The 27652-nt window shown below is 37.5% G+C and overlaps 1 protein-coding gene and 1 long non-coding RNA gene across 2 annotated transcripts; one reads left to right on the forward strand and one right to left on the reverse strand.

The window, feature by feature from the left end:
- Window positions 1–845: 845 nt before the first annotated feature.
- Window positions 846–1645, reverse strand: LOC114137412 (uncharacterized). The gene is made up of 2 exons (XR_003593983.1): window positions 1429–1645; window positions 846–901 (listed from the first exon to the last, which is right to left on the reverse strand). It is a non-coding gene; the product is annotated as an uncharacterized LOC114137412 (long non-coding RNA).
- A 7914-nt stretch (window positions 1646–9559) lies between these two features.
- Window positions 9560–26955, forward strand: valopa (vertebrate ancient long opsin a). The gene is made up of 5 exons (XM_028005969.1): window positions 9560–10351; window positions 14075–14285; window positions 18786–18903; window positions 20085–20318; window positions 23589–26955. Exons 1-5 carry the CDS (start codon window positions 9988–9990, stop codon window positions 23823–23825), a joined length of 1164 nt encoding a protein of 387 aa, XP_027861770.1. The 5' UTR covers window positions 9560–9987; the 3' UTR covers window positions 23826–26955.
- Window positions 26956–27652: the final 697 nt, after the last annotated feature.

A 27652-nucleotide genomic window follows, 5' to 3' on the forward strand; every position in this document is an offset into this window, starting at 1 on the left:
CAAAATAAAATCCTACATATGAATTAAACATTGTAGCTTTTCAAAACATACTTTAATTTGAGTATTTAGGGTTTTAAAATCTGATTAATCACAGGGTTGCTGTAAATTAAATTTTCTTTAATGAACTGAGTTAATGAACGAGTTCTAAATGTTTTATTAGGGTTGTTAAATGCTTAAAATAGGAATATAACAGGCAAAACATGAGATAATTTCTTCTGTCTTTCATGCTTTTGTATTTATCATTTGGTTTAGGAGCCACATACTGGCACTCCAGGCATTCCAAACTTTAATTATAAACTAAAATAATTTCTGACAGATTTACAGTGGCTAACCTCTAAAACCAAATTAAAATCAGTTTTAACTCAGAATAACTTTATAATAAGCCACCGATCTTCAAAAAACACAATGGTTGCCTTTACATGTCCCTTCAGAGGAAAAACAACTATAGAGCATTGAAATTGAATTCCCATGTAGTCATTTGGTCATTAACTATTGAATAAAAACAACAAACAACAGAAAGACAATGATGCCACAGCACAAGTCACACACCACATCCTGATGCAGCAGAACACTGAGATTCACATCCCTCATCCCGATACACGCGCACTATTCAGAGCATCAAACTTTACACTTTAAAGAAGTGTCAGGATTTGATATTCCACCTAAATCAACTACATTTTTCCACATTTGGCATTGTGTGATACGCAGTTTTCAGTACACCAGCATGTACTGTGTGGTTATATAGTAAACAATGTGACTGTTAATTAGGTTAGGTTCTCAGTTATTTGCAGCAAACAAGATGGTGTATCGGTCAGGATACAGGAAGGGGGACATGAGATCAAAACTTTAACTTCAGATGTGAGCTGGTTTATTTGTCTTGATGCTCAGTGTTGCCAGCAGTCTGTAATAACAAATAAATTGCCATTAGGCTAACATATTACCGGAATAGAGGTTTAACTAATACAAACTCAAACAAAAATATATAATGAGAAATAAACTCAACCATCCACGTTTGCATGTAAATCCACAACATACACAAATAACTCAATTTGCGTAAAGGTTACATCATTAGGCGCAGCCTCTGTGAAAACACGAACACAGACAGCCCTTCGGCTCAGTTTAGCATAAGAGGCACTTTGGCGCCATCATGTGGCCAGATAACGTCACTACACAATGGCGGCAGCTGGCAGCGCATGCCCTTAATTACTATATCTGCTGCAATAACTCAATGGAAAGTAATAACAGATGCAGCCGAAATGCAGTTACAAACAATGGGATTTAAGGTAAACCTACGAAGGCCGAGCAGGTTCAACTGAGTTCCCAGCGCTCAGAGAGAACCACAACATCGCATACTCGTTCTCCCGTAGTTAACACATATAACGAACTGAATCTAGAATAAACAAACAGCACGCTGAATGCAGTACTTACTTTGTGTCATCAACTTAACACTCAGAGCATCACTTCTCAGGACTACACCAGGAATGCGGTCTCACATGCTAAGACTGTAGCAAAACTGACCCGGAAGTATATTAAATTGCTCTCTTGAGCGGTAGCGCAGCACTAACTGAGACTTGCGTCACTTCCTAGGGTAAGTTCGAAACCAATATTACAAAATAAAATACAAAAAATATCAGCGCCTTTTATACAGTGACAAAAGTTTTATCTTTTTCCCATAAGATTTTTGTTTACTTTTGTCCTTTCAGCTACTTCCATGTTCACATAAGTTTCTTTCTTCCAAAACTTCACCTGTTGGTGATATTTTACAGTGTATACCTACTGGATTATCAGTCACATTCTCCCAGATATTCACTGGTCCATATTTTTCTTTTTCTGGCCGGTCATTTCACGCTTGGTCTGACTTTTTAGTTTCCTGATTTATGATCCTTAAAAAAGTGATTTATATTTCACACTATTTCTCCCCAAACTGTATTCATCACTCAATTCAAAGCATCTTAAACATAACAACAGCAAAAAATTATTTGTTGTGTAATGGCACAACAAAGAACCTCAAAGGGCAAATACAACTCACAACCTTTAGACTTACTTATTTAAAATCAGAAGAAAATGCTCTAACCTACAGTTCACCTATATTAAATAGTTGGTTTCTCCTTTCACTGACGGCCTGTCATCGATTTATATCATTACATCAAATATATACCAACATCTTCAATATTACAACAGTTTTATGGGGGCGTTTTTCTAAGACGGAGGAAAAAATTAGCCTCATCACATGTACTTATTCACATTTATGTCTAAAGAAAGCAGGCTGACCAGAGGGACTGGCTGTGGGTTGCTAAAGCATTTCTCTGAGCTCAGTTAAGAGGCATCTTCTTAGAAAAGTGAAGCAAACAAACAAAACCCACCAAACAAAGGATTTGTTTTTGTTTCACAGATTACATACATTTTACCATAATACCAAAGCTAAAGCAAAAATATCTATAGCTTCTGTCATGTTACACAGACAAATCTCATTGTATTTTATGTGGCTGGGAGAATGGAGGAAGAATTATACGAGGTTTTCACGATTTTTTCCAAGAACAAATAAACTGAGAAGTGTTTTGTGCACAAGTAGTTGTCCTTTGATTCAGTGGTTTAGATCAAATTTATGTGTTAGAATGGCCCAGTCAAAGTCCAGCCCTATATCCAACTGAGAATCTAATCTTGAAAAAAATGTATGTTCACAAACACAATCAATCAATCAATCAATCAAATTTTATTTGTATAGCACATTTCAGCAGCAAGGCATTTCAAAGTGCTTTACATCATTACAAACACAGAACACAATGCAACATAGAATCAAAAACAAAGCATTAAGTCAAGTTCCATCAATAAATTTGTAATTGATTACATTTCAAATACAATTCTAAACAGGTGGGTTTTTAGTTGAGATTTAAAAGAAGTCAGTGTTTCAGCTGTTTTACAGTTTTCTGGAAGTTTGTTCCAAATTTGTGGTGCATAGATGCTGAAAGCTGCTTCTCCTCGTTTGGTTCTGGTTCTGGGGATGCAGAGCAGAACCAGAACCGGAAGACCTGAGAGGTTCTGGAAGGTTGATACAATAAAAGCAGATCTTTAATGTATTGTGGTGCTAAGCCGTTCAGTGATTTATAAACTATCCATCTAATTTATAAACAATCCATCTAATCCAGGAATCTCAAACTCCAGGCCTCGAGGGCCGCAGTCTTGCAGGTTTTAGATGTGCCACAGGTACAAAACACTGGAATGAAATGACTTAATTACCTCCTCCTTGTGCAGATCAGTTCTCCAGAGCCTTAATGACCTAATTATTCTGTTCAGGTGTGGTGCAGCAGAGGCACATCTAAAAGTTGCAGAAAAGCGGCCCTCAAGGACTGGAGTTTGAGACCCCTGATCTAATCTAACAGAGCAGGAGCTATTCTGCAAAGACGAATGAAGTGGAAAAAGTATTTCTATCCAAAGTTTCACAAAGCTGGTAGATTATTCCAACAGTTTTACAGATGCAACTACAGCAAAATGTCGCAAATTATTGACTGAGGCAATGAATAAAAATGCATGCCACACCTTCCAGATTTTATTGATTTAAAAAAATCCTCAAAAAAATGATGTGTCATTTTAATTTTGCTTCACATTTATGCTTTAATTTGTATCTATCATATAAAATCTTAATAATATACATTTAAGGTAGTGGTTGTAACATGGCAAAAGTTACAAAGCATTACCATCTTTAAGTATATAAGTAAACATATCTGAGATAAGGGCTGCACAGTGGCGCAGTTGGTAGCACTGTTGCCTTGCAGCAAGAAGGTCCTGGGTTCGATTCCCGGCCGGGGTCTTTCTGCATGGAGTTTGCATGTTCTCCCTGTGCATGCGTGGGTTCTCTCCGGGTACTCCGGCTTCCTCCCACAGTCCAAAAACATGACTGTCAGGTCAATTGGTTTCTCTAAATTCTCCCTAGGTGTGAGTGTGTGTGTGCATGGTTGTTTGTCCTGTATGTCTCTGTGTTGCCCTGCGACAGACTGGCGACCTGTCCAGGGTGTACCCCGCCTCTCGCCCGGAACGTAGCTGGAGATAGGCACCAGCAACCCTCCCGACCCCATTAGGGACAAGGGTGAACAGAAAATGGATGGATGGATGGATATCTGAGATAAAGATTTTACAAGGTTAGCAATAAAAAAGAAAGCCAAGCTTTAAAATATTACTTTGATTTATTTGTTATTGTGTTCCCTGCAAAAGACGTTTTGTTGACGTTTTGTTACCAAAGTGACATTTTAAAAGCTTAACCTACAGACGCTTTTTGACCCCACTTCTGCATGAAGCTCCATGAATCTCAGTTTGCTTTTCTATTCTGGAAATTTCAAACACGACTCAACAAATTTGGTCTTTGACTTTGCCATCCCACAGTCCTCTCTGTCTCCGCATTCAAAATGTTGCTCTCCAAAGCAGGTTGTCAAATGGTTTCCCAATCAGTTTGAATTAGTCCTGGAAGCTGACAGTCACCGTAAAGTCGGATCTACTGGATGAGTCCCGAAAATCTTTGACTTAATATCTTACCCTGAAGATATAATATACCCACAGCCTTTCAGCTGCTGCTCAGCTCTTTCTCCTGCACTTCATTAGTAAAAGTAAAGCCAAGTCTTTCATTTGACAGTTTGACAGATACATCCTGCATTCAAGAGTGCTGCTGCAACAAAAGCTCACTCCTCTTTTTGGGTCACCCTGGCACCGGAGATGCACTTGGGTGCAAGTTGTATGTGATATCAAGTAAAATATGACCTAGAATTTGCTAGAAAATCCTTGTGGTAAAGTACTTGTAGCTGGCCACCAGGCTTTCACTTCTTTTTACAGAAAACATTCAAATCCCCTGATTTCTCAGTGATTGTTTGGTAACAGCTTCTTTTTTGCAGAATTTAGGTCTGACAAACTACCTCATTCCATTAACCTCAATGTTACTCTTCTTTAGCCTTAGAAATTGGATGAGGAACTTTGTCATCTAAGCAAAACTTACAGTAGAGCATCCACATCAAAACGAGTCCATTGAGTTAGTTCAGGGATGCAAGATCTTAGAAAATCTTGCGATGATGATAACATTGTGACATCAGTTGCAACATAATGCCTCGTTTTGCTCATTTGCATCCCCTCCTTGTAACACCAAAGCACTAATTTGCTCCTACCTGGCAACAACATGGAAAAACTGAGACATTTTTCTTTCTAACTTCTTAAAACCTCTAATTAGATGCATCAGCATAAGAGGCGCAAGTATCCTTTAGATTTAGGCGTGTGTTTACAAATGGATGTAAATATTTCTCATTATTAGCATTATTATTAGCATTTGTCCTGTGAAACCTTTAGTGTGATGCTTCATCAAGAAAGAAAAGTGGGAAATAAAACATGCTAGCTGCATAGCTCCACTGATTTCAGATGGAAGTCTGGTTGCTCACATCTATATTTGATTCAAAAATGGAGAAATGTAGAACCTTTAGTTACTTTTGAGGCCCAGAGTGTTTTTCTTTGATGGTTATCGCATACAGCGCGGCTTTAAACTGACTGAACACAAAATCCATTTTTATTTGTTATTTCATTTTTGATAAGCACACAGCTCCGTGAGAGAAATCTGAAAAACACCATCTATGTAACTGTAATCACACACTTGCTCAGACTGATGCAAAAATCCCAGAGCCTGTTTCCTTACGCTGTCGGTGAGTTGGAGCATGCTAAGTGGAGACCACCAAGAAAACACAACCATATAAAAGCCCAGCATGCAAATTAGAAGAGACACCTTGCTGTTCTGGTTAAGGCGCGAATCAACTTGTAGTTTCCAAAGACAGAAAATACATGTGGTTAGATGTCAGAAAACATCTATTTTCATTCAAGCTTGAAGACACAACTTTAGCAGCAACAACTTTAGCTAGTCCCTTTCTCTGCAGCTTTATCAGACTCACATTGATTTCCAATAGTTTTGTAACCAGTTTGGGTCAGATGATCTCACATTTTACTATAAAATTCTTTACATGGGCGTGCCGTGGTGGCGTAGGGGATAGTGCGACCCATGATTGGAGGCCTTGAGTCCTCGAAGCGGCTGTCGTAGGTTCGACTCCCGGACCCGGCGACATTTGCTGCATGTCTTCCCCCTTTCCTGTCAGCCTACTTTCAAAACATCAAGGGACACTAGAGCCCACAAAAAAATAAATTCTTTACATGGTCAATTTAATGAGTGCACTTTGAAACGGTCCTGTGACTGCAAAACAGCCTCCAGATTATCACCCATCCACCACCATGCTAGGGAATTGGAGCTAATGTTTTTATTTGTTGTGCTTGGGATCCAAACTGTGAGAATATATCAATCAAAACACACAAACAGATAGTAAGGGCGCATTCACACTCTGGTCCGCATGAAAACCTAGGTCTGGGTTTGATTGAAATGAACTCTGGTGTGGTTTGAATGCATATGTGAGCAACAAGCAGACCACTCCAAAAACTGGAAGCAAACTACAGAACATGGCATTCTGGATAAATAAAATAAAATCAACCAATCAGTCCAACGATAGCAGGAGAACTAAGTCGTCGTCTTTTACCAAAGACAAAAGAGAAATCCTACAACAGCTAAAATCTGACCCCACTCCATTTGTATTTACATTTTATGAAAAAGAAATTTGTGCTTAGTGTCTTCTTCAGGGATTTTTGTGTTGTTTCCTCTGGTGATTCTTAGAGCAGCGCCACCACAGGAGAGAAGGGGAACAGGATTTTTGATTCATTTGACAGTGCGGTGTGAAAGCGAACCACACCAGGTGAAAATGTAACGATTGTTGCAATTTTGGTCCCCAATTAGTCTGAATCAACTGGACTATCAGGGATGAAAAGAACCTAAAAAACTGACTGAATGCTTCCGAGGGCCAGAACACCACAAGCTAGTTTTTTCTTTGCAATGTTGCTTTGGCTGCACTGATCTTCATGGTGCTTTGACTCTTTTCACTTTTCAGGCATTTTACTGTAGACTTGCTACTGTTTGGCCAAACATTTTATTCTGATATACTGAGATGTTAATTGCTAGTTCAAACATTCATCAATAAATGAATCCCAAACACTGTTTCAAAGAAGAGCTGTCCAAATGATGAACTGAAAAACATGTACTGAAGGTCTGATGAGATGTGAACACTGTAGTCCACTGCAAGCCGTAATCCAATCAGCGGTGCCTCAAAAGGCATAGTGGAAGTTTTACAGAAAGTCATGGAAAGTATTTTAGTGAAAGTTTGACTAATTGGAGCAGCTCTTTTTGACTCTTTGCGAAAAGCACAAGGTTGAACTTGGCAGCAGTGCTTTAAAACAGCTGCCAAACAAAAGCTCTCATACGGAGGTCTTGACAGACAGAATGGGCAATAAATCCTCATTTATGTGATGGTCACTGAGGTGTGACAAGTTGGCTCCCACAAGACGGAACTAGATCAAAGACTGGGCAGAGATGGAGATTCACCTTTGGCGAAAGGTTCTGTGCAGACCTGACCTTGACGTTCCTCATCTTAATGTGGAAACCAAAGTAGAAATGTCATGTTTGTAGGATTTTTGGAATTGATGTGGAGCTAATTTTGGGTCTTAAGACTTCAAAGACTTTTCAATAACTCACTGTGTAGAAATTATCCTTACGTTTGCTCCTCTACTGAGCACTGAACTCAATTTCAGGAATTTAATTTCTTCAATTGCAGATAAAAGGTAAAAAAACAGCTTTGAAAAATCTCATAAGTTTGGAGAATACAACAAAATCATAAACTGGATGCAGTACGTTTTACATTTTTAAGAAGTGTTAAAGGGGACATATAAAAAATTCACATTTTGTACATTTTTGTACTTGAATTTGTTGTACTTGTCTTAATTCCTTCTAAGAACAGTCCAAGCTCTTAAAAAAAACAACAGTCAGCCGTTTTTTGACTATAAGTTCTTTTTTTTTTGGTGTTTGAAAAATGAGCCATTTCAAAAACATTCAGAATATAATGTCAGAAATCAGCATGTTCTGCACACCACCTAGCAACCAAAGATGTACGGTTATATAATTGTGCATCAGTTTGCAGTGATTGTCACTTGTGAGTGGAAGCGCTGAGTTGAGAGTGTGGCCGGCAGCAGTTTATTTGGATTTAAAGTGACTAAAAGCCCTAAAAGAGCCCATTTTGAAAGGAGCTCAAATTCAGGAGTACCTGTTGATTTGACGAAGCAAAAGCCTGTTAATTTCAAAACAGTAACCACAACTGAGTGAAACAATGGACTGACCAACACTTAGAACATTTAGAAAATCCAAGGAACTCAGTTAAGATTTTAGAAGGAAAGTTATGGATTTACAGAAGTTGGGAAAGTTTTTTTTTTTTTTTTACCATTTCTACGGCCAATTTCAAACAATAGCATGAATAGAATAGCATCCGTTATTTAGATGCATCACAACTTTACATGGCCTGAAATAAGGATCTAACAATCACAGCTAACTGAAAGGATATTGCTTAGGTTGTTGAGGAACCAAGAAGGCTCAAGTCCCCCATGATCTAATTACATGTATTTGGTCCATAACAGTATGAGAAGGGAACAAATGAACCTAATTTTGATTAATACTGGATGTCCACTGTGACCAATTAGTCCACAGAGGTGCCTAATTACCCATGAATAATAAATTGCTCACCAAAAAAAAACAATAAAAACACGCAGTTAAAACAGAAATGTAGGTTGCCAATTTAAAAACCTGCAATTCAAAAATGTTGAAACTTGACTGATACGAAAAGCAGCGCTTTTCTATGAGTAAAACTACAAAGAATTCAAAGCCAGAGAGGAACAACAAAGGAGTAACTGTTATTGTTATTTTTATAAAATAAAAATATTTTTATTCTTTTTTTATTCTTTAGTGGTTCCATAATGTTTTCCCTCAAGGTTGGGTGAGTCAATATTTTCCATCTTGATTCGAAGGAATTATCTACAATGCAATTAGATTTAGGTTTGTTTGTCTAAGTCAGAATACTTCTATGTTAAATAATAGTTTTATGTAAGATCTGGAAAATTCTTTTTCCACTAAAAAATAAAACTAGCAGTGATTCTAAGAGGGGGAAAACATTTTACAGTACTTTGTTTTATTTCTCTTGTGGAAGAATTGTGAATTTTTAATTAATATGAGTTCCAACCAGAGTTGGGTAGCAACTAGTTACATTTACTGGAGTAACTTCTTTGAAACCCCCCTCCCAAAAAACAAACAAACAAACAAACAAAAAAACTTTTACCACTTCTGATTACAATAACAATTTCCCTTTGGGATCAATAAAAATATTTCTGAATTTGAATTCTTAATTTGTTCACTGTAATTGACTCACTGACTTGATGCAACCTGCTGGGTTTCATTAATTGACCAATTAGAATCTTTTTGCAAAGTGCCTTGAGAAATTTGTTGGCGCTGTATAAAGAAAGTGAATTGAATTGAAAATAAGTTTATTCTCATGTCAAATAGATATTTTTGTGCCACTTCTTTTGAGTAAAAGACAGTAAACGTTACTCGGTCATTTCATTTGCGTGGGGGGAAACACCGGTCTTGATCAAACTGGGATGTAGGATTCAAGCAGGAGCTTTTTGTTGTGATCAACGCGGAGGTAAGAGGAGCTGGAAGCAGCTGCCTCGCCGCTTCTCCTCAGGGCAGCAGCAGTGATGCAGGGGCTGCCTCTATATAAGACCCTCCAAGATGCCTCCCCGATCGCTTCTTCGAGCACCATCATCGCCTTTGACCGCATCTCACACCTTCTGCTCCAGAGCCCCACGTTTACAGTAGCGACTGTTTGATTAAGTCAAGCGGATTTGTCTTTCTGTGGCGCTTTTTGCGATGTCCGGATTTCAGCAGAAGTTTGTGGAAGCGGAGCGCCGGAGCGCACAGGACGCGCGGCGCAGCCACAGTCTCTAGGAGTGACTCCGACTCCGGAGGGAAGTTTTTGAACATGGGGAAAAAAGAGCAAGTGGGATTTTCTACCCTTTAAGGCGTCCCTTCCTCGCGTGTGGACAATGGACACCCTGAGCCTGTCAGTGAACGCGGTCTCCTCCACCGTGGCAGCGGAGATCCCCACCACCGACGACCCGTTCAGCGGACCCATCAAGAACATCGCGCCGTGGAACTTCACCGTCCTGGCCGTTGTCATGTTCGTGGTCACCTCGCTGTCTCTGACCGAAAATTTCCTGGTCATGTTTGTCACTTTCAAGTTCAAGCAGCTCAGACAGCCCCTCAACTACATCATAGTTAATCTGGCCATCGCGGACTTTCTGGTGTCCCTCACCGGCGGACTGATAAGTTTCCTGACAAACGCCCGGGGCTACTTCTTCCTCGGGAGGTGGGCTTGTGTCTTGGAGGGCTTTGCCGTCACTTTCTTTGGTAGGTTTAGACTTTTGTTCTGGACTTTTTGGACTCCGTGGACGGATAAATTGCAAACTCTGCAGCTGTAGGGGTCAGAATCTGGACAGATGAGTTTGACAACTTCAACAAAATTCCCCGAAAAGCTGACTTTTACCACCTGCTCTTACAAAGAGGGACAAATGAGAAATTCATATCTGTAAAATATGTCAGAATAATTTCGAGTTCAGGAAGTCCGCTTAGCTTGCTTGAGCAGGCATACTCTAAGAAAAAAAATTAATAAAAAAGACATTTAGTGAAATCAAAAATATTCTCTGCTGATGCAGTAGAGATGCACCAATCAGGACTTTTCTGGTTTATATTGATTCTCAATTTTTCATAAAAGACAATTCTTTTCTGATTTCTTGTTAGAAGTAGCTCTGAATCGATCAGAAAATGAATAAATTACAATATTATTACATTTATGATTCAAAGCAAACATCCTAGTATCTGTTTTAATTCACTGAACAATTGCATCCAACATGCGTTCATGTGTTTAGAAAATTGTGGAAGCCCTTATGTTTGATTGGTTTAACAAATATTTTAATTTTATCTTGCTATGCTGCTCAACCCAATCAGTCAATCATTCAAAGTTATTTCCAATGCCTGGCAGATTGATTGGTCTCTGTGATCTCTGTGATATAAGACATAAAAACAATGAAGTGACATTTTGTGGTTGGTGGATATAGTTTAACAGAGAACTGATTGTGAAGTTTACTTTGTGCATGCAAACAAATTATTAGGGTTGGTAATAGAAGTGGGGTTAATGTTGGATAGTTCAAGGACTTTAGCAGTGAAAGAATGCATGTTGATATGAAATACGTAGTACTTTAGGATAACTTAGGGACTAAATCTTTTCCACTATTAGAATCCAACCACATACATTGGAGCTAACTTTAACATATTCAGAAATGACCAGAACAGCATTAACACTGAATTTGAACACATTCTGGTGAATAGGTACAACTCAGAAAAGAGTTCAAATAGAAATTAATTCCTGTAAAAAATGGCAGATTTACCTTTTAGTACATTCTTTAAGCAAATTCTTTCATTCCTTATCATATCTGATTCAGTAGAGATGTGCCGATCATGTTTCCATCCTGGTACCAATTTCCTATTTTCCTTGAAGTTTGACTTACTAATTTTATATTTAATCAATCCCACTTTGCTTTTTCATAACACAGAAAAAAATAAAGAATATGTGCTGCATTTTCTTTGATAATGATAGTGCATCAACATGCATGCTGTTAGTTAGCAGAAATGAATAGCTATTCTATTCTATGTGTTTGTAGACTAAAAAGGGTGTGAGTTCTCAATGAGGAAAATAAAAGTTAATTTTTCAGTTATTAGCAAAGCATAACTGCTGATTCTGGTGTCTCTATGATGCAGAGATAAACTAATAATGTAATATGCTGTAGATTGTAACAAAAATGGGAGATTTATGGTAAAATTTCTCTGCAAAACACATAAAAGAGCTTCTGCTTTTTGAAAGTGGTTGCAGTTTTTGGCTACTATAAGTATAGGGATGGATAAATATAGTTTCCACACCTCTCAGCATCAGAATTGCAGCTTTCTTTCAGATCACATGCTTTACAGGTGAGTGTGATGGCTTTAATTACTCCACAGATTCCCAGAATCCCATTAAAACTGCTGTTTGTCACCTGCTCATGAACAGGAACTTCTTGAAAAAGAATCCAAGACGTATATATCTGTGAAAAATGTCATAATAACGTTGACCTTCTGAGTGCAGCAATTTCACCCAGTTTCTTTGAGCAGTCATGCACTGAAAAGGTTATCATGTAAAATTTGAAAGTCTAAACTGACTCACATCTGATGTAGAAGGGACGCACCAATCAGGTGCTTGCAGGCTAATAATGACTCCCAGTGTTCCTGAAGGCCAGTTTTGTCCAGTTCTAGTTCTTAAGCATTATCACAAATACATGAGAAACATAAACTGTGCTCCAGGTTGTTTGATTGAACAGAAACTCTGAAAAGGAAGGAATTTTGTGACTATTCTCTTTTCTGTATCACAGCATTTGCCCCTTGTTAATAAACTCTAAAAAGTTAAATTACCTGCTGTTCATTTACGATTTTATAAAAATTATGAAAGTTTAGTTTGATGTAAAAAAAAAAAAAAAATTAGGAAAAGTTATAAGTTTTCAGTGATGATTCAGAAGAAAATCTTCTGAGTTTTTAGCTTAATGTGTTGGTTTATCATGGAAAATGTACCAAACAATGACATTTTATGGATGGTAAGTAAGTAGCAAGTTAAACTCAAGGTGTATCATTGTAGCGTTTACATGCAAACTATAAAATCTGGAGTTTAATCATGTGAAAAATAAAGTCATTTTGCCAAAAAGTTAGAAAAGACAACAACTATGCAGCATGAAAAAGTAAAAGGTGAGCCAAAAGTGTGTTTTTTCTTATACCAGCTATGTATCTTGCTAAATTCACATTCTCAGTAAAATTCCAAAAGGAACAGAAAAAAGTAAAATAAAATCCTTTATTCCTTTAATAAAAATAGGCAATATTTCTAACATTTTTTGTTAAAATGCCAATTTTGGACTAACATTTGACAGATGAGGCTTTCAGGTTAAGCTAAATTTAGTGAATCTCAAAGTTAATTTTTCATACATTGTTCAGGGGTAAAGAAGCAGCTTTCAAAATGCTGAATAAGCAGATACCTGCCTTAATTTTTTACTTTTTGCACCTCCAAAGTATTTGCTTTTGTGCTGCGCTCTATAAAAACAGATTCACCATGAGTAAGTCAAAGTTATGCTCACATCATCTGCAGAGTCCAACTGGAGTTTTCTCACACACTGTGCTGCATGTCTTGCCATAAGTACGTTACCATCCCAGTGATCACCAGGTTAACTAATTCACTGGGTTTTGCTTAAGGGCCTTCCTTTACTAAAGCACATAGGGAGCTCCAAATGCAGGATCACGGGAATCTGGTGAGAATAAATGCAACCAGGAGTACCTGAATAGTTCATGTAGGAGTCTGTTCTTTCTTTCACTTTGAGGAGAAAAATGCTTTTCTTTTGATTCCCCTTTAGAAAGGTCTCCCTAGAGGTGGGAGGACGTCCTCATCAGGAAATTACACCAGATTAAAATCAAATCAATGCTTTAATTGAACATTTCCTGCCTTTCTGCAGTGTATTTGAATCTACAGTGCTGTGATAAAGTAAAACTACAACCAGTGTTGGTTTGTTCAAACAACACTCTTGAAATGGTCAGTTTGAAAACTTCTTGAAGATGTATAAAAAAACAGCTCTGGACATTGATGGCGCTAATTTTACTCTTGTACCTTTATGCCAGATGCTCTTGTTAAAAAGAGGGCGGTAATTAAACAGCCAGTTTCCACCTGCCTCCTTTGTCCTTTGCAGTAAGTCTATTAGGCAGATACAAAGACTACCTGACTACACAGGGATAAGTAATTAACTCCAGTCTCTCAGAGTGACTTATTACCACAATTAAAGGCTGCCTTTTTTAGCCCCATTAGCAGGCAGCAGAACCCACCCAATCCAGATCATTAAAGTATTTCCAGAAACAGCGCAGCCACGTTGACCTTTGGGATGTCTGCTTAAAAAATACAGAAGCATGTGTGTTAGAGACCAAAAAAGGATGCGAAACCCCCTCGTGAGCTCATTTTTCTGAATCACACAGATTAATCACCGGTGTGTTTGTGGTTGCTGATTTCCTCAGGGATCGTGGCCCTGTGGTCCTTGGCTGTCCTGTCCTTTGAGCGCTTCTTTGTGATCTGTCGGCCGCTGGGGAACATTAGATTGCAAGCAAAGCATGCCATCCTGGGCCTGCTGTTCGTATGGACGTTTTCCTTCATCTGGACCTTCCCTCCTGTTCTGGGCTGGAACAGATACACTGTGAGCAAGATCGGAACCACCTGCGAGCCCGACTGGTGAGACACTCAAATTTTGTTGCTAATGTGGGCAGTGGCAGCTGTATGAAGGGCGCCCTGCTCTATATAAATACCTAGTAATTGGGGCTGGGCAATAAACCAAAAACAATATATATATCACGATAGAATTATGATCAATATGAATAGAAAATACGGCCCATAAATGTTCAATAATTTCACTTCTGATCCAGAACTGCACAGCATTCTGGGGGATGTAAAAAGTGTGAACTGCTCAACTTCTTATAGTCTGCTAAGCAAGTTTGGTGAAATCAACAAACTCACCCACTCTTTGGTTTCCTAGCAACTCCACTCAATCTCTGGTTACCTAGCAACAACTTGCAGTTTCAGGTTTCATCACATATTTCAGACCTAGGAACAGGTTTTTATTGTATAGTGAAATAATTCTTATTGCAATAAGAATTTGATTAATGTTAAATAACAAAACTGACAGCATTATCGGAAAACTTACGTTTTTACTATTTTCTCCACTTATTCATTCCACAAGAGCATCAATAAATATGATTGCTTTGCAAAAATTTTGAAAACCCTTTCTGATTATTGTTTTTCTTTTTCAGTTATGAATGACTTTTCTTTGTGGTGTGGTATGTCATAAAATCTCAACATAAGACATTAAACTCAGTGGTTGTATTGTGACAAAATATGGAAGATTTTGGGGAGAATTTTACAAGCAGTAAGTCTTATGGACTTTTTTTAATATACTAAGCTAATTTCGGTGGGTTTCCGCCTAATAATACCCTCCAGATAATTACTTTTTATCCACATACCTTCTACACAAACAGATAAAGATAATAGACATGTTGCATACGGCCCAGGGCCTTCAATCTGACTGCGCTTCATGAAGGGAGCTGAGAAGCAGGCCCGCTGTAACCCTCTGCCCTCAGGGAGCCTTCTGGATAATGCTATTTAGATGTTTTGATCAAAGGCATACGGCTATACGGCTAGAGGTCAAGAACCGAGTCTTGACCTCTAGCCCAGAAAGGAGAATTTTTTTCTGAAACCACAATGTGGGAGAACAAACGGTTCACACAGAACAATTAGTAGCTCTCTCATTGGAGAGTCCAGACACATGGATGACCAGGCTCACCTCTGGGTGCATAATGCCACTGGTGAGTAGAGGAGCACTACTTCAAAATGATATAACTCAAGAAGAAGTCAAAAGTTACAGTGCAGTAAATCTACTCCTACAAGTAATTTTAAAATAAGTGCAGCAGAGTAAATGTAAGTACAACTGAAGGCATTTGGTTAAAAACAGATCAGAGATTTCAGAGGTGTGTGTGCGTGTGTGTGTGTGGTCCAGGTACTGCAGCATCATCAGTCTGGTGAATTTAAATACCTCATTAATGTGAAAAATTTTGACACTGGAAATGAGTAGACCACACATCTGTCCTGCAGCTGTATTCATGTGTGAGACTAGAGCATGTGTCAAAATAACAGTTTTGTAGTTGAAATCTATGGTAAAAATATGATTAGAACAGTTCAAAAGAGATTATTCCCCTTATGCAAACTACAAACAAAGAAGAGTAAAGGCCAAACTGGCTTTAATGCTAACAGCAAGGACTAAGCTGGTCTGCCTTTAAATAAAATCTAGTGCAACCAGTTGACTTCAAAACTCAGCTAATAATGCAGTGTAGCACCCCTGGGTGTCATTTATTCTCAGTAAAATGCTGATTTTAGAGGACAGCACTGAACAAACAGCGTCATTAAGACCAAAGAACACAGCAGGTCAGGGAGAAAGTTGCAGAGTAAAGGAGATATTGGTTATAAACAGTATCCATGGATTAAAATGCTAACTGTAACTCTGGAGGGGCTGCAGAGATATACTACAATTTGGTTTGGAGAAAACTATTTTGTGTTCCTCACAGATCTTTATGGAGTTTTATGGAAGACTGGAAAGAAAAAAAAATTCTGTCTTGTTTGGAGACAGGACAGAAATATTCAATGCATTGATGTTTCAATGCAGAGGAAACATCAAACAAGTGATAGGAGGTGTTCTTGACAGATGAGACTCTCAATCAAAACAAATGTGAGAGACAAAACTAACACGGTTAAAATAGAGGTGGCAGCATCATGATGTGGGGATGATTTCTGCAGCAGGAACAGGGAACTCAGTCAGAGTTAATGTCAAGATGGATGCAGCAAAATAACTGACAATCCTGGAGGAAAATTCGCTGCTGGAATGGAAGTTCTTCATAGAGGGACTGAATACAAAGGCAGGCACGACTTTTCAAACTTATTCCATTGTTATGCATCTATCGCATAAAACTTGAAAAACATACATTGAAATTTGTTGTAATATGTTAAACGGTAGAAAAGATCAGTGTGAATATTTAATATTTCTCATTAAATCCATTTAATGAGAAATATAACGTGGTGGTGTGCTAATTAACTCAATTAGACAAAGGAGCTAATAGCCAAAGGGCTTGTATCAGGGGTTGCTAATGACAGTAAGAGTTAAATATTTGAACATTTAAAGAAATTATAAAGATGGAACTAATTAAAACTACATAGGTGTATGTATATCTCCCTCCAGCTGTAGAAACACTTTATGATAGTCTACTATATTTGTTATATTCATATTGATTGATTATATTTAAATGGGACAGTTCATATTAACGAACGTACAATGTTGTTGAAAATATACCAGAGTTAGAAAAAATGCTAATTTTCATCCATGGTGCCAGAACACCCCATATAGTTGGGAAAGCCTTTTTTGAGGGACAAATACCAAAATAGTAATCTTTTTTAATGTTTACAAAACCATGTTGCAAATCTAACTAACACAAAATTTCTTAAATGTACCTCAGATGACACCTTATTGATTTAGAACCTGGTGCTGCTAATATGACACAGTATCACAACACACTAAGGATGATGCATTAGGGGCTAATAAAGAATAATCAAGATGACACTCTAATTGCATATTACACTTTATTAAATAAAGACTGCAAGTTTTAGCAAATAGAAATAATTTCTAGCTGATTTTTATAGATCAACTTTTTGTCCTAGTATCAGAATTTACACATAAACGTCGCTCTTTCTCTGTTTTTGAGATGACCTAATTTCTTTACTGACCTCAATTTGTCCAATTAACCAATTGAGAAGAGTAAATATCTAATTAATTGAAATCAGTCTGATGAAAGATCAGGTACTGCAGCTGATTTCCAATGCCTGCTCACACTGATAACCGACATACAAAGAAAGATAGCTTGCTAAATGTTCAAATGGCATTATGGTAATTGGGTTACATAGAACTGAGTTGACCTCACAGTGTTTCTCTGTTTAAAATAAAGAAATAAAATTTTGTGAAACCTCACTTATTGCCTGAAAGGGACAGACTATATGAAAAAAAAATTGAAAAGGAGAAATCTCTAATGAAAGTGTCCAAAGTGCGAAGCAGAGGCAAATGATTTGACACGACCAGAGATCACAATTCAAAAATGGCTTGAATTTGGTCTGGACACGTTTAAAAACAAAAAACCTTTAGGGTGCAATTTTCACTAATGTAAGACTGTTTAAAAAGATACAAATTCATATATTCATCTTTAATAATATTTTGATTTAGTTTAAGAGGCTCACCCATTTATTGAATTTGCTGGAATAAAGCAAAGAGTGAGCAATATGCAATTTGAAAAATTAGGAAATTGTTTGCCGTTTGTATTTTTCTTCAACCAGATAAGCCTTTGAGACACTGATCGATTTTCCTGAGAAATCAGGAACTTAGCTTGTTTTGTAAAAAATATTGTCTGATGAATTTATTGTTGAACAGGTAAACATGAAAAAAAATTAAGTAGTTTTTGAAATTTTAATGAGAGCTAAATTTTGTGGTGCCCTAAGTACTTTGAATTTAACATTCCTTGGAGCAAAAAGTTTGAACACCACTGCTATAAACAGCTGCACTTTTATGGTGCATTCAAATACATCTCCTACATCACACTACTGCTGTAAAACTGAGTTTTTAACTCATAATAGACACCTAAAAGTCTACTTACCTAATTGGTAAATTGTAGAAGCAACATTTCCTGGTCTGGGCCTTACTACAACTCTTCTGTTCACATGGAGGCACAGAATCATGCTGCTCTATCTGCCAGGTGGATCCCCAGAAATTAATCTGAATGGTGTTTCATTAGAGATTCGTAGGTGTTCTTATGGAAACAACTTAATTAGGCTAAATTGCTGTCCTGAGGGCTCTTAAGTGTTCACAGAGATTGGTCTCAGCTGTGAAATTTTCCATTTAACTAAAGCTCAAATGAGGAGCCAAACTGTGATGTTTCTCTTGAGTCACATAAAAGCTCCTGAATTTCACAGCGTCTCATAGCTGGGAATTGATTGTTTGCCTTCTGGTTCTTCAAGCAACACTCAATTAGAGTAGCAGCTGATCCAAGCATCCGCTTATTACCTTATCAAGAAATACTGTAACAGTAAACTACTAAATAGCTTACAGTGATTATCAATGTTTTTTTTTTGTCTTCCTTTCCACAGGTATTCAACCAACATAACAGACCACAGTTATATCATCACTTTCTTCATCACTTGTTTCATTTTCCCTCTTGGAGTGATTTTCTTCTGCTATGGGAAGCTCCTCAGGAAGCTCAGAAAGGTCAGTTCTGAGTTGGAAGGCATTGTGTGCAGGGTGCTGCATAGAATTAATGTTATGTTTTCCAGCATTAGTGCTAGATGATAGAGATACAGTTGTGAAGTGCATAGTCAATTATAATTTTTTTTTACACAGTTTGTAATTGGAAAAACCTTCAGTAGCTCCCTCTCCATTACAAATGTCAATATGCTGCTAATGCTGAAATAAGTTATTTTTGCAATAGCAGCATTTCCTTTAATTTAGAAAGGCTGTCAAAAGATTGTTCATGCAATAAGTTAAATGTTAAAAAACATGGTGCAGTGCTATCCTCCTATGACTTCCTGTCATCTTCTTCGTCTTTTCCACCAGCAATAACATTCGGTTGTTGTTCACTTGACTAGTATAACACTAATAAAGTGTTTCCATTGCAGTTTTGCAGAATATATATAATTTTTTTTACAGCTGAAAAACCAGCTGGAGCGAAGCAAGATCGGGAATTCCTCTCGGTTAGAGTCTTGCCGACTTCACTTCAAATAGAGAAATGTTCCCTGATTCCAAAACTTTGGCTGAAGTGGCGCTTGTAATTCCAGTCTCCGGTGTAGCACAGAGCTACATGTCTCATCAAAACTGAGACATTTGATTAAGTACAATCAGGAGAAAGTTATGAGACTGTATACTACAGAGGAAGCTCATTTTGGTCACATGTCCCTGGAACCTTGTTCTCTAATCATCGTCCTTTATGACCAGGTGAGGCTCAGAACACAGAGAAATCAACATCCTGTAGGGAGTCGCCTGAAAATGCCAATGGAATCAAATAATCTTCAAAAAACAAAGTTCAGATGTTGAGGATCCCAAATCAGACAGTTGCTACAAAATGCCCTAGGGAACATGGTCATCAGGTCTCTCCACAAATAACAGTGCCCATTCAGACCAGAACAAATTCCCATGAGCAGCAGCTATGCAAGACGATCGTATATAGGCCCCAAAATATGTTGTCTATTTTGGGCAAATTAGTCAAACTTGGTATTTGTGTATCTTTACACTTTCTGCCTTATATGTTCATCAAGTGTTTCTGTTTATAAATGCTGATATTTTGTTTATGACCAAGAAAAGGCTAGAAACTGACTTTTTCTGCAAAAAGAAAAGCACACAACCCTTTTGGTGACATAATTCGTCAGTGCATTAATAGTTTCTGTTTCCTTCAGGTATCTCATGGTCGTCTGGCAACTGCCAGAAAGCCCGAGCGGCAGGTGACCCGTATGGTTGTGGTGATGATTGTGGCGTTCATGGTGGGTTGGACCCCTTACGCAGCCTTCTCCATACTGGTCACAGCTTATCCCACTATTGAGCTTGACCCAAGGGCGGCTGCCATCCCGGCTTTCTTCTCCAAAACAGCCGCTGTTTACAATCCAATTATCTACGTCTTTATGAACAAACAGGTAACGGCTCTCTTTAAAGCAATATGAGGAAACATTATCACAATAAAGAGCGTAGCAATATATTTTCATGTAGCTTTTTGGAAGTTTAAAATATCAATAACTTTAGCCAGATCATAAATGGTCTTGAGACCGCACAGCTAAGCATTTCTTGCTAAATAGCTGCATTAAGTCTAGATGACCATGTGATTACCCAAAGTTTGAATCTCTCTAATAGGTTGCAAAGAAGACCTCGACTGGATGTAAACAGCATTTAGCAGACAGGAAATGATTTCAACGGGGTTGCCTCAGACAGACATACGGTGCTAAGAGTCATGTGACCCACTAACCTCTGGAAACACTCTGTAAAAAATATGTAAATAACAGCACTTAAGCAACAAAAATCATCAAAAATGAATTTGTTCCTGTCTAATTGATTAATGATAATAAAAATAAATAATTTAATATTCTATAATGGTGAGCTGGCCAGGTCCTGCTGGAACAAAGCATCCATATGAAACTTCAACCTACATGCCTCAAAATTGGTCTGAAATTATTTTCATGGAATATTTAATTTAATACTTCATCTTTTCGGCTGTGACTTTATGCAAGCAAGACAATACAGGATTGCATAAAAGGTGTATTTTTAAGTGCATTTTTTATTACAATAAAAAATAAACATTACGATAAATTCTCACCAATATTTTTGAGTTTCTGTAGAAATTGTTCGGTTGCATCAATAGTTTCAGAGTGAATGCCTAGACCTGAACATGGTGACAGTTGTTTTAAAGTCTCCCCTCTTGTAGACTATTTCCTATAAAGTGGAAAAGCAGATTTGAAATTCCTTTGAGATCTCTTTAAATCCCTTACCAGACTCAAAAGCAGTTAGCTTCTTTCTAGAGGCCTAAAGCAGCTCTTTCCACCCCACAATGGTGTTCACATTCACTTCAACAATGAGGATATTAAACTAAATGTCCAAGTTTTAAACAGGATAAACATGTGAGTCTGATTTGATATATATTTATGTAATTTTAGCCCAAAGCAGACTGAGATGATGGCCACTTGTGATAGTTTTAAGTTTTTAGACAACAGAAGTTGCATTTTTTAAATCTATCTTGCAGGTTTGAAAGGTTCTCTTGTAAGTTTTATTTTATTATTTTATTATTGAAGCGTGTCCTAATTTCCTTCACATGACTGTATATGATTCCAGCTGACCTGCAACAGTCGGATTTTTTTTCCCCACTACAGGGTACTTCCAGAGTACATAACAAGGTGGGCTCAATAGAATAGAATTACTTTATTCATCCCAGCAGGGAAATTATTTCAAATAGATTTCCATTATGCATGACTAACTCTGCTTATAGTTTAGTGGGTGAACGACTTCAGCCAACACAAAGGTCAAAAGTTTCTTACTATGAAACATCTTAGGACCGCATCACTTCATAAGGTTGTTTAAAACTAATTTTACGAGATGTTTCGAACAGGTTTTTATCTCTCAATGTCACCTCACTTAGTCTTACAGTTAAGATATTTAGAACATGCTAAAGATTTGAGTTGAGTTTGTCATGTTATGTTCACAAATTTCATTGGGAGTTTCTATTACAGCTGCATGTGTTTTGGGGTATGTCTGTGAACAGCATATTCTCCTTTGCGAAGCAAAAAGCTCAAACTCAGTTATATTGGATAAAGAATGTTTATGAACATCACTTTTCAGCTCTCGCCAGGAACTAAAATTAGATTTAGGTCAATCTAATATTGGTAGACAAAGGGGCTCCTGCTAAAACAAGGTAATTGTCGGGCTGAAAGATGAACCTCCATTCCTGTCTGAAATGTTTTGCAGCCTAAAACAGGTTTTCTTCTAGGATAGCTCTGCTCCATCCATCTTCCCTTATCTCTGTTTTGCCGGTCAAATTTCTAAAAAGCAGGTAAATTTCGAAGGAAATTAGTTGCTCAACATTTTCTTTCAGAGTGCAAGAGTAAAGGGGGCTGAGTACAAAAGGAAACCATAAATAATTTTTTTATTTGTAAAACAGCTATGTAATACTTGGTGTTGGTGTGTCACATAAAACCCAACTAAAAAATATTGAAGTGTCTGGTTGAAACCTAAAAAAAGTTAAATGCTTCAATAAATAAAATAAATACATGTCATCTTGTAAGGCACCACAGGTTCAGCTATAATTGATAGAATAGTTAGAATAAATATAACTGACCAAAAATACTACAAGCAATAACAAATAGCTGTTTTACATGCTTTAATTATTTCATACCAAATGCATATGAAATCATTTGGTTTAGGTTAAAAGAATAAATATGTTTTAAGGTTACTCATCTTGCCATTAAGGTTACATTTAATGCCCTTATTGTCTTGAGAGTGTTATGGAAAATTTAAATGCTGAATGTGAAAAACTAAGGACACCCCTTCTTCCTCTCTGTAGAATTTAAGAAGAAATGTAAGTCAGGTGGTGCTAAATGATTTACTCAATTTACTGATCATCAACTGTGTAAAAGCACAATATTTTGCAGTTTGCCAGAGCATATACGTAGGTAAGCATAATGTAAAGAAGTAAAGAACTTATTTTCAGTAACCCTGCTATAACTTATCACCTTACAATGAGAAAATGACTGAAGGAGTAAGAGGACTGTTTGTGGTTTGTGTAATGTTTGTTGCATATGGTGCATAAAAAAAAATCAGATCTCAAACACTTTGAAATGTTGAAATTCTGAGGTGGGACCTTAAGAAAGCTGTGCAAATTTTTTTTTTATGACATCAGGGACCTAAAAAACACTAAAAAAAGAGAGAACCCAAATTTCACCACGTTCAGACCTCTAAAATCAGACAGATTAATCTACCAGAGATGTTGCTGGTAAAGACGGTTCTACTGTCTACTGAATCATGGGGGTGTATTTCTTTAACAGGTTTTTCATTTTGGCTCCACTCTTGTTTTAAGTGCGATGCTTTTTTGGTTTTTTTTGCACACTTAAAGTTAGATTACTATAATCTTAGAATTGAGTAAAAATCGCTTCATTTTTATGTCCTAAAATCATGAAAAAAAAAGAAAACCTTTCCGAGGATGAACCTGTTTCATCATGACTGGAACATCTTGGAGGCTTTCAAATGTTATACATTAAGAATAGTTGACCTTCAGTGAACCGTATGATGTCCATCAGTACCTCTAAAGAAACTGCCAAACCAATTACATTTGTAATAAATTACTTAGTCCACAAAGTCTGAAACAGAGAATTTTAAACAGTTCTTTTGAAATTAAATATTATATTTATTTGCTTTTGCTGCAGTTCAGAAAATGCCTGATCCAGCATTTCACCGGCATGGGAACCATCCCAGAAAGCAACATGAATCAGACCACAGAACGACCTGGAATTACTGCCGAGAGTCACACAGGGGAAATGTCTGCCATCGCAGCCCGCATCCCTGTAGGCGGCACCGTGTCTCCCAGATCCGATGACTCTCCAACTGACTGTGGCTCCTTTGCTCAGCTTCCCATCCCAGAGAACAAAGTGTGTCCATTGTAACTGCAAGCCTTCTTCCATTAGGTGTCATTTTTCTCCCTAAGAGTGAATATTACCAGTCTGTCATCCAGCTACAGTGTGCTTCAGAAACTCTGTGGACACTAAGAGAAGTTTGAATAATTAGTCAATGTCTTGGCTATCCTTTGAGGGCACTGGGCACTTTTGAAGAACCTTAATTGTTCTCTGGAACTGTGGAAAAGTTTTGTGCTTTGGCCTGTTTTAGTAGTTTGTTATATTTTGTTTAAAATAGGGGCAGAAAATAGTGGTAACAGACATATTCAGCCTTTGCCCAGTAGGCCACTTGTAAATACTGAATACGCCTCTCTCTGCTTCTCCTTATCCCTGACGCACTTCCTATTTACGAATCACGTCAGAAGGCACTTCAATTCAACTGCCTGCCTTTAAATCTCAATGTAGCAGTGGATTGAAAAATCTCGACATCAGTAAGTTAAGGACTGGTCAGTGTATTTCAAAAACCACAGTGCATCCAGGCTTTCATCTTGTCCTTGCCTTCTCCTTTGAAGCCCAGCGATGGCGTCTGCATAGAAAATTTTGATTTCCTATGCCGTTTTCAGTGTTTGCTTTGGCAGCAAGCTTCAGTCAGCTTTTTGTGTCAAAAGCACAAAGCAGTCTTTGAATTGGGAGTTTTTATATTTTTTTATTTGAGTGTTTATTGCACAGACTAGTTTTTGTTAAGGCTTTCATCTTTATTGAGTATGGTGGAGTTGTCTCACCAGTCCGCCATTGTCTCTTTTGCAGTTTTAGAGTCAAAGTATTAATGAGCTGCTAGCAAGAGATCAACACCGCATATGAACAGCACTTGTCTAACAAGAAGTTCTAAAAACTTACTGGCCACTTTAATATGGACAACTGCTCATCTGTTTATCATTAAAAAATGATGTCAATTTTTGGCCATTACTAGCTATTAATAAGTACCCAAAATCTTTTATTAATGGAACTGTATGATTTGTGATTAAATTGCCAAGTTGATGTACCAGCTGTTCTTCAGGAATCAAATGCCAAGCACTTTCTGACTGTCAGTTGTTGTAGCCAAAATCAGAACAACTAAAACTATCAATAACCCAACACAGTAATGTAATGTAAAAATATTTCTACTGCAGCAGAACTGCCTATTTTCTGGACACATTGCTTCTGAAAATAGGCCAGATACCAGATGCTCTGTGATCATTTTTAGTACCACGGAGTATCTGCAGGTTTCAGTGATTCAAATTTAAGACTTTTCAAATGCTGCTTTGAAAGAAAAATTGCATAAATGCTACTTTGAATAAAATTTAAGACCAAAAAAACTATAAATATATGGGACGGTTTGAGAATCCTGCTGAATTACAATCAGGCATAGCAAAATTTGTTTTACATTTCTGGAGTCGTTTTGTGGCTCTTGGCAGCATCTTTGTGCTTCTTGTCCTCACAATGCAAATGTTTTTTAACAGAAAGCACCTAGCCTCGTATGGGTTGTCAACAGAAGTGACCCAGAAGCCACAACTAATAGTGTATGTTGTGGCCGACAGGCGATAAATTTTACGCTTAAAGGGTTCGACACATGGAGGTCGACGCCACTCCCTTTCCTTCATTTCCTACAGAATTTATACAATGAGGGGACAGTCGCTTGCCCTCCTACAGCCAATCGACCAATGGCATGCATGTGAAATTTTGTTCTCGTAAATCTAGAGGTGACAAGATGAAAGATTTTCAACTTTGTCATGGTTGTCGCTATTGTTGGGTTTCACCCCATCACCTGTGATAGGCATAAAAAGCTAGCTAGCTAGTAAGCTAGCAAAGGTGTATTAGCAGCTAGCTAGCGGTAGCCTCAATCCAAACTGATTGCTACAGAACGAAATGACCCAAACTTCTGCCCGTTGGAAAAATCACACAAAAAACAATATAAATGAAAATATACAAAAGGAAATAACGAGCCAGCTTGTGAATTTAAGATTTTTTAAGACCTTAATTTTAGATGCATGAATTTAGGACTTTTTAAGAATGCACAGACACCTATTACCAACTGAGTGTTGTACAAACACTTTAGCCTTCCTGACTATTGTTGCTCAGCATGTCCATTCCTTTATGATATATTTGTATCAAACACCAGGTAACAAAGCTCAAATCATTCTTTGGACAAGAGTTTTTTCACTGTACTTCAATGTTCTCTGCAGTCACTGAATCCCAGTCTAACACAACTCCTTTTGGATATTGAGCTGACAAATCTACAACATGTCTGGTGCCAAAATCTTAGAAGAGTGTTGACAATACCTTGCTAAATGTATGTCAAATGTAATAAAGACAATTCTAAAGGCCAAACTGGGTCAAACCCATTAGCACAGTGTTCCCTGGAAGTTGGAACACTGTGTTGCTAAGTGTAGTCACTGTGACAAAAATGCAGTGGACTAGAGTTGCTTTGATAATTAGCCATAATTTCTATGTTAAGCAAAAATCAACAGCAATACGGGAGTCAAATGATGTCCAACGAACTAGCACCGAAGCTTTAGCTACAACAGGTGTAGCAGTGAGTGTTGCTAATTGTTGGACTGTGTGTTGCATGTTTGTTCAATGTTATTTGGTATATGTCAATCACTGTTATCTGCTAAACAATTTTACTCTATGTATGAACAATATAACATTATGGTGTCTGTGTGTCCCAGTCATGTCAGGCAGTTCTATTCAAAATCGCATTATGAGGGTGTGTACATCTGTGCTATATTTATTGTGATACATTAATGTAATCATAACAGTATAGGGCCATGGTGATCACAAATGCTAAGTTTGGCGACATCCTTCAATAATATTACCACAGTATTCTGCATGTCTCTTTTGAAATGGGTAAAAGTGGTTTTAAATTATACAAACAGCATTTAACTAATGTAAATGATTTGTGTTTGCATGGGTGAAATGAGCTTGCTTTGGATGTTTCAGAGTAGAGCTGCTATTCCTGTGCATCGACAGGAGTCAGTAGACTGAATCTTGGCTTTAGGATGCTCCATCTTCTTAGTGAAACCAGTTTGCCCACCAGAAATGTTGTAATGTTCACATAAAATGTCGAATTTGTATTCAAAATGTACCGTTTGCATCATTGTTTTTAAATCTCAAATTACAGTTTGCTCATGCTGTTTGTTGATTCTCTCCTCTTTTCAATGTCTCTGTCTCTGTTTTGGTTACCCTAAAATATTCCAAGATACAGTTGCATTCAAGCAAAAACAATAGTGTGTCACCATTCTAAGTACGATTAACCCAAAACACATTTATATATACGGCTTGAGAAAGATGCGCTACAAAAAAGATTGTCCACAGATGCATATTGGCCATTTGGTAATTTACTACTGAGGTTTGATACACAACATCATATTTAGGATTAAGGTTGAACCGACTGCAGTTTTCTGGCCAACTGCAGATTACCAAACTTTAAGAAGCCTGACCCGCTGATTCCAATTTTGGCCAATACCATTTTTTTTGGTCTGAAATATCACTAAATATAGCAAGAAAGTTGGTAACAGTGATGTGACTATTGTTAACTGCAAACGTTGGCTCAGATATGACATGACCTGGTGGGCCAGTCTATCAGTCAAACCTCTCTCACGGTACAGCAGAAGAGGACAGTGGTTGAATTTTAGACCTTTGCTTAGACAGTTAAGATCGGCTTCCGATGCAAGTATTGGTCAATCATTGATCTAACTAAATTAAGGATATCGGCTGGTCTATAAATCGATACACCCGTATTTAGGATCAATATGGATCTTAAGTTAACAGTAAGACGGCTGCAAAGACCAATTTTATCAGTACAGTTCATTACTCTTACTTGTAATGAATTGGCATTT

The sequence above is a fragment of the Xiphophorus couchianus genome, chromosome 22 (genome assembly GCF_001444195.1).
Source record: "Xiphophorus couchianus chromosome 22, X_couchianus-1.0, whole genome shotgun sequence".
Taxonomy (NCBI): domain Eukaryota; kingdom Metazoa; phylum Chordata; class Actinopteri; order Cyprinodontiformes; family Poeciliidae; genus Xiphophorus; species Xiphophorus couchianus.

What these genes read in the sequence shown, in the direction of transcription:
- valopa (XM_028005969.1), top strand. Translation starts at nt 9,988, where the DNA reads ATGGACACCCTGAGCCTGTCAGTGAACGCGGTCTCCTCCACCGTGGCA. An exon ending in TCCTCAGGAAGCTCAGAAAG is followed by an intron (nt 18,904 to 20,084) that starts GTCAGTTCTGAG and finishes TGTTTCCTTCAG; the next exon opens with GTATCTCATGGTCGTCTGGC. An exon ending in ACGTCTTTATGAACAAACAG is followed by an intron (nt 20,319 to 23,588) that starts GTAACGGCTCTC and finishes CTTTTGCTGCAG; the next exon opens with TTCAGAAAATGCCTGATCCA.